At 35.2% G+C, this 15,611-nt stretch overlaps 1 protein-coding gene across 1 annotated transcript in view; it reads left to right on the forward strand.

The window, feature by feature from the left end:
• Positions 1-15,611, forward strand: part of LOC108363610 (transcriptional activator protein DAL81-like) — a 77,672-nt gene that overhangs the window by 40,829 nt on the left and 21,232 nt on the right. The window contains exon 2 of the mRNA XM_017617009.1: positions 14,460-14,648. Within this exon, the coding sequence (XP_017472498.1) occupies positions 14,460-14,648 (189 nt within the window). The remainder of the gene's footprint in view (positions 1-14,459; positions 14,649-15,611) is intronic.

Genomic DNA, 15,611 nt, shown 5'->3' on the forward strand with positions numbered 1-15,611 from the left:
TAATATGACTATTTTTCTCCTAAATATTTTTTTTTATTTTTATTCCCAAAAACAACTTTTCGCGAAAGAAGTAATTTTAATGGAATTTTTTGTTCTCCAAAAATCTTCCTTTCTGACTGTAATCTATTTTCTAATTCGTTTTAAAATATTTCTTTTAACTTATGGGTTTTTCATAAAAAACTGTTTTTTGCTCAAAACAAAATTTCTTAAAAACAATTTTTTTTAAGCAATGAAAAATATATATATTTTTATCATAAATTTACATACATATTAAAAATTATATTTTTCCCTAAAATGTTTTTTTTTCTAAAAAACAACTTTTTCTTCCACATTATTCTGCTTTTTAAATTTTTTATACCAAAAAAAAAATATATCTCGAGAGATTAAAAGTGTTTGTACCGAGTAACTTCCTGAATTTCATAGTGATCTAAGCAGTATTTTAAACTCATAAATTTGTTTAACTGTTTAATTAAAGGCTTTCATGAACAGTTCTTCCAGCTATAAAAAAATGTATTTAAATTGGTAAAGCAGCAAAGCAAACTACAATGTTTTTTCTGTTGTGTCCAGCTTTTGTACCTTCAAAAAAAAAAATGCTACCTTCCCTTGTATTAGCAACCTTTGTTCGCCGTTTTATCTCTAGACAAAACAACACATGTCGTCTTTTGTATGCAAATTTTTATCGGCTCTGCGAAATGGTAGTTTTTAACTGCATAAAATATGCATAACTCATGTACCTACATACATGCATATATACATGTACGTACATAAGTAAAACTCCAACGTGTAGGAAGAACCACAGGTACACAGGTCAATCGCCTGCAGCAAATTAGCTCACGATGTTAACATGTTGGAATCCACATACATACAAAACTACATTATTATCTATAGTACATATTACTATAATTTTTTTAATGCGAGGGCACATAAATTATTGTCACTTATGTATAGCAGCGATGCGTAAAAGTTAACAGAAAATTCAAAATTTTTTCTTGTTTTTGTAAAAAGGCAGATGTACATTGTACACCTCGTTTCAAAATTATATTGACAAATTTTAACAATTAATTTTTTTACTATATATGTATATGTAATTTATTTTTATATATATTTTTTAAATATAGTTTATTCCTTAACAAACTTAATGCAATATTCAAAAAACCAACGCACTTTTGTAAAAACTTTGTGGCTCATTGGATTTTAGTAGATTAAAGTGAAAATTAAAAAAATGCATTTATATTCAATGTGCTTTCATTTTATTATTATTTTTTTTTTGAATTTAAATTATAATGTTGAAACATAAAGTAATTTTTTCTTCGTTGGTACAGGATTTTAACGGTCATACAAATAAGCCACCTGCGAGAAAAATTATACCCTATATGGACTAGTACTTAGTTGGGAAACCTTTTTGAAGATAAACTTCACTTCCGGAGTAATTTTTCACAATTTTTCCATTTTTAAACATGGCGGTGTCATAGGAGAAGGCAATTGTCCGCTTCTGCATCAGCACCCTACCAGTAGAAATACTAGTAGCATCATACTAGTTGATGGGATAGACTGCCAATTCATCCCCCGTGAAAAGCATAAGTATGCCATTTTTCTCGCGGCGCAGCAACAGTGGAAATGGTCGACAGAGCTAAGCTCTGGCACGCCAAATCAAGAGATCCGAGTTCGAATCTCAGTGAGCGAATCTTTTTATTTTTTATTTTTATTTTTTAATTACATATTTTGTTGTAATTTTTAAATTGCTTTATTTTAAACAGAACAAAAAATTATTTCTTTTAATTTTTGTATTATATCTGAGTATTTAGGTTTTTTTCAAATGAAATTAAATTTACAATTTTTATTTTATATTTAAATTGAAATAATATATTTACTTTACTTTAACAATCTCTAAGCGAACTCGAACCTGAGTTTTCAAAACCACATTAGTGAGGAAGGCAATCAACCGCATTTTTGTTTTGGTTTTGGCAATTCAATGACAGATGTCGCTGATCGCATAAGTTGTTCGAAATCGCCGAAATGGTAGGCGGTCGCGTTAGCACATACTAGTTAATGAACTAGTATTTTTAATATCTGGTTTGGCACTCCACTTCGGAGAGCTGATATAATTATAGTTCATGATGAACTGGTTTGACTTCCCCCTTCAATACCAGTTTTCGAACTAGATCTAGTTTCTACCAACTAATTTACTCTTTTCTACAAGAAAGTGGTATAATTATAGTTCATAACGAACTGGTATGACTTTTATCCATAAATAATAGTTTATGAACTGGAATTTGTGCATACTGGTTCAGATTTTCACTGCAGGGTACATATAAGCTGACAATGTATGAATGCTAAGAATGTATGTATGTAGCTTTGTAAAATGTGTAGAAGAAAATTGAAAAGAGCTGTAAAAATTAAGATAACAAAAGTTATAGCAGTTTAAGTGCAATTAAAAGGAAATTGCCGGCATTTTTCTGGCTTGATGTATTGTATTTCACAGGAGTTTAACGACTTTTTCAACAATAAGCTCTATTATGCTTTCCATGCATACGCGACTGTGTCCCGGCTTACAGTGTTAGATTTCCGGGCTTAATAGGTGCATTTTGAATAAACTTGAGGCCTTAGGTAAGAAAAATTATCTCAACAATTAGTTTCAAGCACTCAGCTACCTTTGTCTAAACGAGTATAGGAAACTCGCTGCGGCGCATGCGTGGCTTTCACACTATGTATTACTTCTGCACAAAAATACTGTATTCGTAATTGTGTATGTATCTAATTAATTTCCAATTTTCCTTACATATTCCGTGCACTCAACTACTAACATCTTCCCCCTACACTGCCTTTAAATCTCCCGCTGACTACATCACTTGCATACATCAAAAATAACTCAATTTCTGTAAAAATTTCTCACATCTCTAACACAAGAGGCAGTCAAATTATCATCATTGTTGGGATATTCACTATACATATTAAGTCTATTGAAAAATTGCGGAAATGACTTACTTACATAATGAAGTGAAAAATGTGTGGCAAGCAAAACAAAAGCAAAATAAGAATATACATATGTATGTATATACATATCAAAATTGCATAAAGCGAAGTTGCACGAAGCACGTACATTTGTAATAATAAACAACAATGCAGCTACACCGAAGTGACATAAACACAAATACTTGTCCTCAATTCCTCCAAAACACATAATAAATCAACACAAAATCTAAAGCCCAAAGTAGCTACTGATCTATGAATATGAGTACAGTGTTTCGTTGCCATATGATGAGCACAGAAAAAATGCATTAAAAAATATACCTGCTAAAGCACAAGCAGTACACGTTGGTGGCCTTCCTCGACATAGAGACCCCATGAACGAAAGACACAAGATCACGTAAGAACAAGAGAATGAAAAAAGTCGATATTTTTTAGCGGGTTCTACGCCATCTTGTTTCACTGGAAAGCGAGCGAAAAGTAAACAAAGCAAAGAAAACAACGAAAACCAAAATTAGCCAAAATTATTGTCAGCCACTATAAACGCACAATTTAGGTAAAATGATGCAACAAAATGCTTTAAAATGTGTTGTCATGTTGAGTTAACTCTTCTTTACTTGAATAAAAGTGTAAAATAGTGGTGCTTGTGATGTAAGCAAACGCTCAGCTGACGAACCCGCTTTCGCAAACTTTTTTCTCAAAACCGGTTGCAAATACAACGTCGCGTTCTTACGTGATCTTGTATATTTGGTTCATGTAAAGGCCCCCCCTCTAACATGACAAGCGAAGCAATTACTTAATCTCATGACTCAACCACTGGCTTAGCAGCACTGTGTCGTTATGCAAATAGAGGCACTCTTAGGGTTGTCATATTAGATTTTAAACCCTGGATTTCAGGGGCTCGNACGCTCAGCTGACGAACCCGCTTTCGCAAACTTTTTTCTCAAAACCGGTTGCAAATACAACGTCGCGTTCTTACGTGATCTTGTATATTTGGTTCATGTAAAGGCCCCCCCTCTAACATGACAAGCGAAGCAATTACTTAATCTCATGACTCAACCACTGGCTTAGCAGCACTGTGTCGTTATGCAAATAGAGGCACTCTTAGGGTTGTCATATTAGATTTTAAACCCTGGATTTCAGGGGCTCAACAGAAGAATGGTTTGCGAGTAGTGTTAAGAGTGAGGGAGCACCAGCACTGTAGGTGCTCAAACTAGTCCAACCGCTGTGGCTAGCTGCTCTGACCACCGATATTTATGCATAAAAATCGTAAAATGGTTGTTAAAACAACAGGTTTGTAAAACAATAGCTAGAGAAAATTCCGTCTATCGAGGCAAAGCCTTCAAAGAAAACCCGTTTTTCGCTCTCCCGTAAAATTTGTAGGCCGTAAGATAGGCGGCTTTGCAAAGGCATCGACCATAAACATATGTATTTATCTCAGCCTGGAATACGCTGCAGCAATTTGCGCACCTATAGGACTCTCCCAAAGATAGTTTTTGCGAGATATTGTTCCAGTGTCCATTTTAAAGCCATCTGTGAAGATCTGGTTTGCGTCGTCGTTTGGAAACCCTTTAAAGACCAAGATAAACATATTTTCCAAAAAAAAAACACTCATAAGAAATTTGTGTGTTTTAGTAGTATTATTTATGCTTTTTCTAGAATGTGCCTCATATTCATTTACCTATTTGTATTATGAAATTATTTCTTTCGTGAAAAATTATTTTTGGAATAAAAATTAAAAAAAGTTTGGATAAACGTTTTTGGAGACAAAGTAGTTTTTTAGGAAAAAATTGTTTTAGGTAAGAATATTATTTTTTAGACTTCTTACGAAAAAAAAATTATGTATGACAAATAATTTTTTCGAAAAATAACCACCAAAATTATGAAAAATTTACCATACATGAAAAAGTATATTTTAATTTCAGATTAAATTATTTTTAGGAAAAAATCAAAAACCAAAATGTTTCAGAAAAAAATAATTTTTCCAGGAACAAATTATGAGTTTAATTCAAATTTTTTATGAAAAAAAAAATTGTTAAAAAATTTGTTTTTAGTTGAAGTTAATGAACATTTTTAAAAGTTATTTTTTTACCATAAATTTCTTTTTTTATCAAAATCTTATTACCTAACTAGCCCTCGATGAATCAAATTTCGCAATTCGTGTGGAGATTGCTTTTATAAGCTTATGGTCCTGAGAGGGTTAAGTCCTCAGTCACTTCTATCGTCAAAATGGATTTCAAAGCTGTGGCCGATATTAACTTCCATGATCTGGTAATCGCAAATTTTGTAATCCACCCCAACTGTGTCCAGAATGGAAGACTAGTTTCTGCAAGTTGTTCACAGCCTGTAAAAGGCTTATCTTCGCACCTTTTTCAGAATGAGTATATATGCAAGTCTGAACCGCCTCCACCTATACTAACGCACCATAAGTAAAAATAGGTCTATCTACCAGTGTGTACTCCCAATTTCTGCGGCTGCATTCTTACGCCTGTCCCAATCGTACTCTTGCGTGAGTAGAGCTAGGCACTACAAACCCGAGTAAACTCTTTAAGAGCAGGCAAATTCGTCAAAACCTTAGATAGAATACCCCCTGGTGCAATACAGGAGTCAGCTTCGTAGATTCCGTTTCAACACATTCAAAGGGCGGGATCTGGATTAGAAGAAACAAGTTATTAATTACTTTCCCTAGCTTCACCGCCTATCGAGCTATATTTGGACGGCTCGGAACCTTTATCAAGATAAAAAGCAGCGACTTACTCGTTCCTTCGCATAACCAACTATGGCTTTCTAACTTAAAAACCTAAACGGGGTGACTCAAGTGTGATCGAGTTACTTGAAGTGAAATACTGAATTAAATAGTTGCCACTTTTACTTAGATGACGGCAACTGTTTCAATAACCACACGCTGTGTCTCAGTACTTGGAGATGTTTAGCAATTACACACATATTTACATACTTATCTATACGCTGCTGTCAATTTTAGTGCGAAATTATGCGCCTAAGCTACTGTATGTCTATGCAACAACTACTAAATACGCCTGCTCTATCCACAGTCCATGCAACACGCAGACCGCCAATGCAATGGGCACCACACTCAGCGCGCCTCTATTCGTCAGCTGCCTGTCCGCCCAACGCGGCTAGCCGGACGGCCGCAGTGCATACCGGCATAGTTGTCTGTCGTAACGTCTGCCTCACTGTCTACCCATGGTGATACAATTATGCATGCAACATGCATTTTTATGACCATACCACAACGGGGTAAATCTAATTCAGCTACTCAAGCGCGCCACAAATTTGATTCGCAGATTTATTTACTACGTGCAACAATTTTTTGTTTCACTGCGTGGTTGTTCTTGTACTTTTTGCTTTGGTTGTTTTTGCATTTATTTGGCTTTATTTTTGATTGAATTGAATTTTCCACTACGTTTGTCTGGTAGTACAAGTAGCCGCGCAGCACACTGCATCGCGCTGGGGTGCTTCTATTCTTACCGCGCCTGCCTTGGCGCGCGCACGCACACACACACACACACACTGAATAGAGCTTGTGAGCCTACGCGTCGTCCAACGACCCACGTTGCAAGCATCCGTGTCGTTGTTTTTTCCCATGTGCATGTGATCGAGAATATATTAATGTATGTGTGTGTGTTTCAGCCGCCTGGCACGTTTTGCGCGGCAGCACGACGCGCCGCGTAGGCGTTCGCCGCCAGTACAGAGGTTGACGTTTGTCGTTGTTAATTTTCGTTGCGGTTTTTCGCAAAAAAAATCATTAAAAGTACAAAAGTTTTGTAGATTTTTTCCATACCCTTACCCTGCCGCAGTGCTACATTGGTGCTTTGGGAATTTAGCTGAAAATTGTGCTAAGCGGTTGAAGAACTCCTCATTGCTGCTTTGTAGGATTTTCTGAACTGCATTGCAATGTGGCCTTTGTTGCATGCCTCTTTGCACTTTGTCATAATTGAATTTAGCATACAACAACAAAAACAACAACATTAACAGTTAAAGCTAATCATGTTAATCTACTGTGATGCGGGAAAGGCCGCAAATTGTTTGCATTTCAAATCTAGTTATTATCTTCCCTCGGCGGTCAAAGCGCATTAAATTGCCCATGGCCGCTGATGAGCCATTCGCTAGCTGGTGGGTGGTGACTTGAAAAAAGTGATTTTATGATGTGTTAGAATGGAATTCAATTTGCGTGCTTTGCTGTATGTATGAAGCGCGTGATTTTTCCCAGAGAAATCCCATCATCTTCGTTTGTCCGTTGTGGTTCCTACGCAGACGCCAACGTTGCTTTCGAGTAGTGGAATGTAAGTATTCGAATTTAGCTGATTAAATGAACTTCGCTTCCGCATTTTGCAATGGAAGTTGGAAAATGAGAGAAAATTAGATAAAATTGTATTTGCTATATACTCGTATAACTTTTTGTCTGGCTTAACATTCAGACCAGATGTGCTCTGTTGACGTATCGGCCTACGTTCAGTATCGGAGAGCGTGTCAATTTGACTCATTTGGAAATGCAATCGATGGCGATCAGTTGGCTAACCAGTGAGTGGCGTGTTGATGATTCTTCTCTTGCCAGTTCAACGACATTTTCCTTGCCTCTGACTACGCATTAGCCTGGAATTCAGTATAGTTTAACCCTCCCAGGACCATAAGATGAGAGCTAAGTAATCAAATTGTAACTTTCTAAAATGTTTCAACTAAAAACAAATTTCAAATAAAAACAAAATTTTTCCCCCAAGTCTTCTTTCTAACAAATGTGTTATCAAGCTCATAATTTGTAACTAAAGAAATTATTTTTTACCAAAATAATCTTTAATTTTTTCCATTTTTTTCCTTAAAATTTTTTTTTGTTCAAAGATAATTTATTCTAAAATAAAAATAATTTTGGTAGATATTATTTGTCTAAAAAATTATTTTTCCTACCAAATTTTTTTTGTAAAAGATCTTAAAAAATATATTTTAACCTAAAATGATTATTTCCTAAAAAACGAATTTTTCATCTAAAAAGTTTATCCTAACTTCTATTTATTTTAATTCCAAAAAAATTTTCTATCAAAAACTCTTTGCTTCTAAAGGTAATTTCTTTTTTAATTCGGGTTAACATATTTTTTCAAAATTATGGTTTTTTTGCGAACTATTTTTTTACTCAAAATAAAATTTCTTAAAAATTATCTTTGATTAGCCCCTTAAAATTTTTATTCTAAACATAACTTTTTTTTTAATTTTTGTTTCCGAAAATAGTTTTGTTCGAAAGAAATAATATTAAACAATTTTATATTTATTCGAAAGAAATAAATTTCTCAAAAAAATCTGTTGGTCGTAATTTCTTCGGGTGAACATATTTTTTTTGTAAAAAAAAATATTATTTTACCCAAATTAAAATATTTTAAAAACTATTTTTCCTGAGCAATTCAAATTAATATATATTATATATTTTTTTTATAACTTCATACCACAAATAGGTAAATGAATATGATTCACATTCTAAAAACAACAAAAATAATACAACTAAAACGCCAAAACTTCGTGTGAGTGATTTTTGGGAAACATGTTTCCTTTTGTCTTGAAAGGGTTAAAAGTGTTTTTCGCTACCAAAAGCTGAACCCTCTCAAAATTCTCCTACACAGGCTTCCGGTTGAAAAACCTACATACGGGTATTATGTAAGTAGTAAGGGCCCGCTGCTCCTGTAAGTATAAGTGTGACTTTCAATATTTTTGAGGTTTGATAACACTTAAGTCTAAAACACTGTGAGACAGCTGCCACAGCTACAGTAGGGAGTTTCTCTTTAGATTTTCAGTTCATGAGCCCCCTTAATCCCCTGATCTCTATCTATGCTCTTGACGCCCTTTTCCACTCAAAACATCTTCGTTTACCCATAGGGCCCATGTGGCTTTAGCAAGAGTTTTCTCACATCACGTCTGACCTCGGCAGAGTACTCAACCACTGTCCCCCGAAGATTGACTAAACCAAAATTTATTCGAACAGGGCCCCCTTGACAAAGCAGTTAGCCAAAGCACGGAGAGTACGTTATAATATTTTCATCAAATTTGATATGAATACGAACCGGTTTCGGTGGTGTGCCATTTTTCATTATGACTTATCAGATAATGTAGGGCCGCCTCCACTTGTTTACATTTGAGGTTGCGCCAGTTGTATAACCTGATTGTAGGCGGGACCTTCTGCACTTCCTACTTCCATTGTGTTCGTGGGCACCCTTTCTTTCGTTGTCCACACATGGGTGCCGAGTCAAAGGATCTTTTCACCGGAGCGTCATCAGCCATGAGCACAACATGCATAAGGCAGCGCTATTGCTGTATTTTTTTGGGGTTAACTATGTCCATATCGTTAAACAGCCTTTACAGTTCGTCATTGCTTATTGGTCAGTACTCGCAGCCCCCTGCGAAGAGGGTCATAGATGTTGCGTATAATAGCTTGTTCGAAATCCCGCAAAAGAGCCTCATCATCATTGTTGGACATGGTCCAAGTTTCTTTGCTGTGCTTTTTTCACTTGCCTGCCGAGCCCAAAGTAGCACCTGTTGGCAAGATCTGTTATTCGCTTGATCTCCAGGCTGATATTGTTCATGGTATTTATGCTGGATCCTATGTGACAAAATCCTTCACTACTTCAAAGCAACAATGACGTGTGTCCCAAACCGCGAATGTGTTGCCATGAGATACTATTGTCTAGTCCTCGTTTAGAAAACTGTGGAATCATCGAAATTAGGTTAAAAGGCCTTTGGCCTCTAAGTAAATTTCGATTTCGGTGAAAATAAAGCGGAAGCGGAGCTTTTGGAAAAAGTACAATAACTATTGTAAGGACTCTGCCGATCGCCGTACTTTGTCGCTTTCAAAGATGGGACCAACTTGGCCAAGACCTATAACTTCTCTGTGTTAAATCATTGTTAACCGACTTGTGAAACTGAGTATTTTGGTATACTTGACTCTCCGAGAGGATATACACTTCCACACCCCATCGCAGGGATCTCTCAATAATAAAAATCCTTATAGAATTTCGTTGCCCAGAGATAACTTTCTACCTATGGGCACTGCCTTTTTTCCACGCAGAGCTTTTTAAAACTTTCCATAAATCTTATATGGACGCGCGCACAGCGATGAGCAGAGAGAGCTTTTAATGTGCGCGAGCCTATACAAAATGTATAGGAAGCATAAAAGAAGCATTCTGGACGAAAATAGGTTGAAACTTCTTCTGATCATGCCTGTTAAATCTCCACGCGGCCGTCACTGGTAAAGAGCTTTCTAGATATTTGCCAGAATTGACGATTGCCTTACGAAAGGCTTTTGTTTTGAAAAAAACTGAGGTGAGTTGAAAGACAGCTGCTAGAATTGTACTGTAAAGCTCTCTCAATACGTCCAGGATGTAAGTTCAAACATAATTTGTGTGGAACTGAAGGCCTGAGTAACTTGAATACCATGTTACTTTTTTTCATTCAGAAAATCGCTCCCTTACCATTAGCCTACCTAACGCTCCGCCATTTACATAAATTCATGCAACAAACAGTGGGAGGGGAAACCTTAACCTTCTAGCAGCCAGCATAATTCAAAGATATCGCAATAAAACCCGCATAAATGACATTTACAGACCATAAGCGACAGACAGACGCAGCAGACACAAACGTACGCGCAGCTGCTGCAAGTACCTAGCGAACTACCCACACAACAGCGTTGCACTTGTGCCGCCGCAAGTAACAACAAAAGCAGTGAACAAAACTGCAACAGCTACATATGAAGACTTTAAAAAATATTACAATCAGCAAATCGACTTTGCAACGTTCTGCCCTGTGGCGTAGTTTGAACAAGTACTTGCAATGGACGCACTTACAAACAGACGGACGTATGAACGGATGTAAACGTCGCGCACACGCGCTTGTATTTGAATGGTAAAAAAAAGAATTTGTCGAAAAAAATTATTACAAGAATTGCATAAAGTAAGAAAAAAAATTAGCACCACAAAAAAATTTATTTTCACAATTTTTTTTCGAGTGGGTTGATGACTTTTTTGCTGCAGCACTTCTGCATCTTTGCGTCCGGTTGCGACGCGGCATATTGCACGCATGCGTAGCAATCATTCGAAGTTGCCGTGGCGAGTTTTTGAATGAACTTTGCTGTTGTTTTGCGTTGAATGTGGTGGTGTAGTTGGTGTATAGCGAGTGTGGGTTTCATTCATGCTAAGGCACTTGAGAATAAAACGATTTACAAAAACACAAAAAAATAAGAAAAGATTATAAATTTTATGGCTCAAATGCAGCGTGTTTTGTAACTTCGTATTTCTATTCATATTTTGTTAAATGCAATTTCAATTCGTTTTCTCTTGTGTGTGCGCACTCGAATCGGCGTTAAATGGTGTGGTAACAAAAAAAACTGCATTTGGGGTTACCAAGTTTAGGTCTACATGTATACAAATTTATTTATACACTTAGTTACCAATCGTGTTGACTACTCAGCTGGAGCTGGTTTGGCTGGAGGTGTTCAAATTTATTTTTTTTTCGCAAATGTGTACATTAGATCGTACCAGAAAAAAAGTTTCCTGGCAAAACAGTTCGGAAGACTTTTGTCGCTTGCCAACTTTCAGGGTGAAAAGCTCTTTTGACCAAAATCACTTTTAGGTCTCGTCGCTCCAACAGTCGCAATGGCCGAGTGAGGGAAGTACCGCTGTGCCTTTCGAGAGATCCGGGTTCGAAATCTCAGCCAGCGTTTTTTTTTTTGTTTTGTCTTTTTTTTTTAATCTAAACTTACCATAATTCGATTTTATTTTTAAAGATAAAAATATATATTCTTTTAATTTCATTTAATTTTTAGAAACCCATTTTATTTATTTTTTAGTGGTATAGTTTTAATTAATTCTTTTTTCTTTCAATTTAGTTTTCTTTTTCGTCTTAGATTTTACTGTTTTATAAAGATTTTTTTTTTATTTTATTTATATTTTAGGATATTATTTTGCTTTTGTCTTTTTTTATTTATACTTCCTCTTCATTTTAAGATTTTGTTTCAAAAATAAAAATATATATACTTTTTTTAATTTCATTTAATTTTTAAGTAGGTACTATTCTCTTCCTTGTTCGTTTAAGTTTTTCTCCTATAAATTAATTTTCCTTCAGTTTTTAGATTTTATTGTTGTAAAATGAAAAATATGTTATATTTTAATTTCATTTAATTTAAAAAAAATTATTTATTTTTGCTTTGTTTATATTTTATTTTATTTATCTTTTTTACATTTAATTTTCTTTTATTTATTAGATTCTATTGTTTTAGAAAGAAAGAAATATATCTACACATATATATTTTTTATTTAATTTTATTAATTAAAAAAAAACGTATTGCTAAAAGCCGAAAAGCATAACGCAAAGACCTCCTCGTTAGCAGATCTTTCAATTAGTATTTCGAAAGACAGTAAAGAGCTTTTAAGAGAATTGCCAGAATTGATAATTGGCTTACGAAAGACGTTTGTCTTTCAAATGACTGTGATGAGTTGAAAGACAGATGTCTAAAGTATTTTTGCAAAGCAATAAAAAAAGCTTTTGCCCTAACGTAGCAGTCGCCTTTTTACATTGCTCGTCATATGTTCAGTATTTACAGTCGGATCTTGACCTTCGATATATCGACGTTCTNTCTTTCAAATGACTGTGATGAGTTGAAAGACAGATGTCTAAAGTATTTTTTCAAAGCAATAAAAAAAGCTTTTGCCCTAACGTAGCAGTCGCCTTTTTACATTGTNTCTTTCAAATGACTGTGATGAGTTGAAAGACAGATGTCTAAAGTATTTTTGCAAAGCAATAAAAAAAGCTTTTGCCCTAACGTAGCAGTCGCCTTTTTACATTGCTCGTCATATGTTCAGTATTTACAGTCGGATCTTGACCTTCGATATATCGACGTTCTTGTCCAATGGAAACAATTTTTTTGTTTCAAAGTTCATTGACCGCAAATATTCCGTTCCAGTACTTACCCACCAGATCACAGTTCTTTTTACCCTAACATACCACCCTATTGTCAGTAAATTAAAGCTCTCCAAAAATCAATAAATGTTGCGAAAAATGTTAAACAGCGCTGGTTTCCAAATTTTTTTTTAATTGCCTTGCAAAAATAGTACAGTCAGGGATATTTGGCGAACTTTTTTTCTTCNTTGTCCAATGGAAACAATTTTTTTGTTTCAAAGTTCATTGACCGCAAATACTCCGTTCTAGTACTTACCCACCAGATCACAGTTCTTATTACCCTAACATACCACCCTAATGTCAGTAAATTAAAGCTCTCCAAAAATCAATAAATGTTGCGAAAAATGTTAAACGGCGCTGGTTTCCATTTTTTTTTTTTTTAATTGCCTTGCAAAAATAGTACAGTCAGGGATATTTGGCGAACTTTTTTTCTTTGCTTGGAAGGTGCTACGGTCTAATGTGCATACGTTCATACATACAAACGTGTTTGAATATATTTATTTCTATGTTTTTTTTATTATATAATTGCGTGGGCCACAAAGCATGCAGCTTGCTAACCGGTTATATTTGCAGCATAAAAATATAAACAAAAATTTATATAGCAAAATTGCCCGAAAAAAATGCATTTGAAGTCAAAAAGTCTAGCTGCAAAATTTGCCGGCGTTCTCAAAAAATTTTTTTATTTCTTTTATATTTTGTTGAGTTGCATTTCTTGCGCGCACTAAATACTTTTTTATTTATTTAAGTAGTCACTCTTTTTAAACGTGTTTCTTCCTCTATCCCATTACCGTACCCACGCAAAGAGTAGAAAGATCATTATTATTATTTTTGCCTGAGCTAGATGCATTTTCCACCTTTTTTGGCTTCTAAGGAAGTTTAAATTTGCATTAAAATGCGCTTGAATTCTGAGGGAAAAATAAACGACTGAAAGCAATTTCCGCTCTTGAAGAGCACGAGTTTCGAAGGATGTGCTGAAGAAGAAGAAATTATTAATTTGCTCTTTATTATTATGAGCTTTAGTGCACTGACACTTCTTATGTTATAAAGCGTTTTGCAATTGGTGCTCCTCAACTCTCAGCACTCGCCAGCTCTGTATGCTGGCTGTGCGGCTCCAGTACCACAATGGACAACACTTAAAGTGCTACAACCCAATTGAATCCCTTCTCTGAACCGACTTATTAAAAGGATATTGAGTCATTGGGCCTCACAAATTCTTGAGTTCAAGCTCACTCCATAATAGCAAAAGTTGACTCCGAGCTTAAGCACACTTTTCATGCATGAAGCTCGTTGACTCAACGCGCGAAAATTCGGACAGCTATAATGCGGAGAATGTAAAAATAGCTTTTTATGCCAATAATAGATTTCAAAAACCTAACAGTTTTTATAGTTAAATATAAATTAACTATTATTCAAATTGAAAAAAAATTTCAACTTTTCGTTGACAACCAACTTCCCAGCATTTTTAAAGCTTCCATTTAAATTTTGTTTCACCTAAATAATCTGTATTCTAATTTGCATTGCTTTCTTCTAACTAATTTCAGATCTCCAATCGATTCGACGCTTATTGGAGCACGACAGCAGCGGTACGATATGCCCCAGTTGTCGCATCTCTTTCGACAAGGGCAAACGGCGGAAATTGATCGATACCTGTGGACATGAGCGTTGCTATTCCTGTATGTTTCGTAACGATCAGTGTCCGATGTGCATGAATAGTAACAGTTCGTTGAAAGGTAATTATTTACAAATAAGGAAAATGGAAAGTGTTATAAAAAGTATCCAATGTATTGCTAGTTAAATACTTAAGTAGTATATGCCTCTTTGTGTGCTTAGGCATTTCATTTTACGACTGATACTTCATTGACCTTTCAAACTTAATTTTAATTACATACGTTTTTGCTTCATCCTAATGTAAGTGGCATTATTTTCTTATTTTCTTATTGCCTCGCCTTTTGCGCCCAATTTCTTCTACAATGACTCCATGAAATAAAAGTAGCTATTTAGCTTTATTTATTGCAAACGGAAATCGCTTTACTGTAGAAACAGATCTTAAATCAGTTGAATTAGCCATAAAATGTCAACAACACCTTTCTCTTTCACGACTATAAAGATCGTTAATAGCTTGCAAAATACTTAGTAAATATACGCATACATATACATACGTTGCAAGCACACAACGTAAATGTTAGTTATATTTTTTTACTTGAACAGGGTTCGCTCATTTGCAAATTGTGGGTTTTTTGAACAACAACGAATAAAATTTATTGCCAGGTAGTTGCTGAAAAGAAAGGCATTTAAGCTCTCTCTAATATTGAAACTTTGAAATAAGAGCGAATGCCCCGAATAGAGCGTATTTTGGTAGACCTCAGAGAATATGCATTAGGTTGACTAACCGGATCGCGATTCTACTAGCCTAGTCTAAAGCGTAGTAAAAAACTGCAATGAAGAGGAGCTTTGGAATTTAGATCACGGAAAACTTTACAGCTCCCTTAATAGGTAAATGGGTTTTCGTTCTAAGACATTCCTAAATGACAATCTTCACAGATAAATATCAGTAGACGGTTTGAAGTCATACAGAATTACACTGCTGGCCCGTTATTCATCAAGGCAGTGATGGACATACTTAAGTACTTTTGTATTTAAACCGGTTACTTAGGTTAGGTTAGGTTAGGTTGATGTGGCTGCCAGTGACCCCA

The sequence above is a fragment of the Rhagoletis zephyria genome, unplaced genomic scaffold (assembly GCF_001687245.7).
Source record: "Rhagoletis zephyria isolate East Lansing unplaced genomic scaffold, Rhagoletis_zephyria_1.1 Rzeph_scaffold_01316, whole genome shotgun sequence".
NCBI lineage: Eukaryota > Metazoa > Arthropoda > Insecta > Diptera > Tephritidae > Rhagoletis > Rhagoletis zephyria.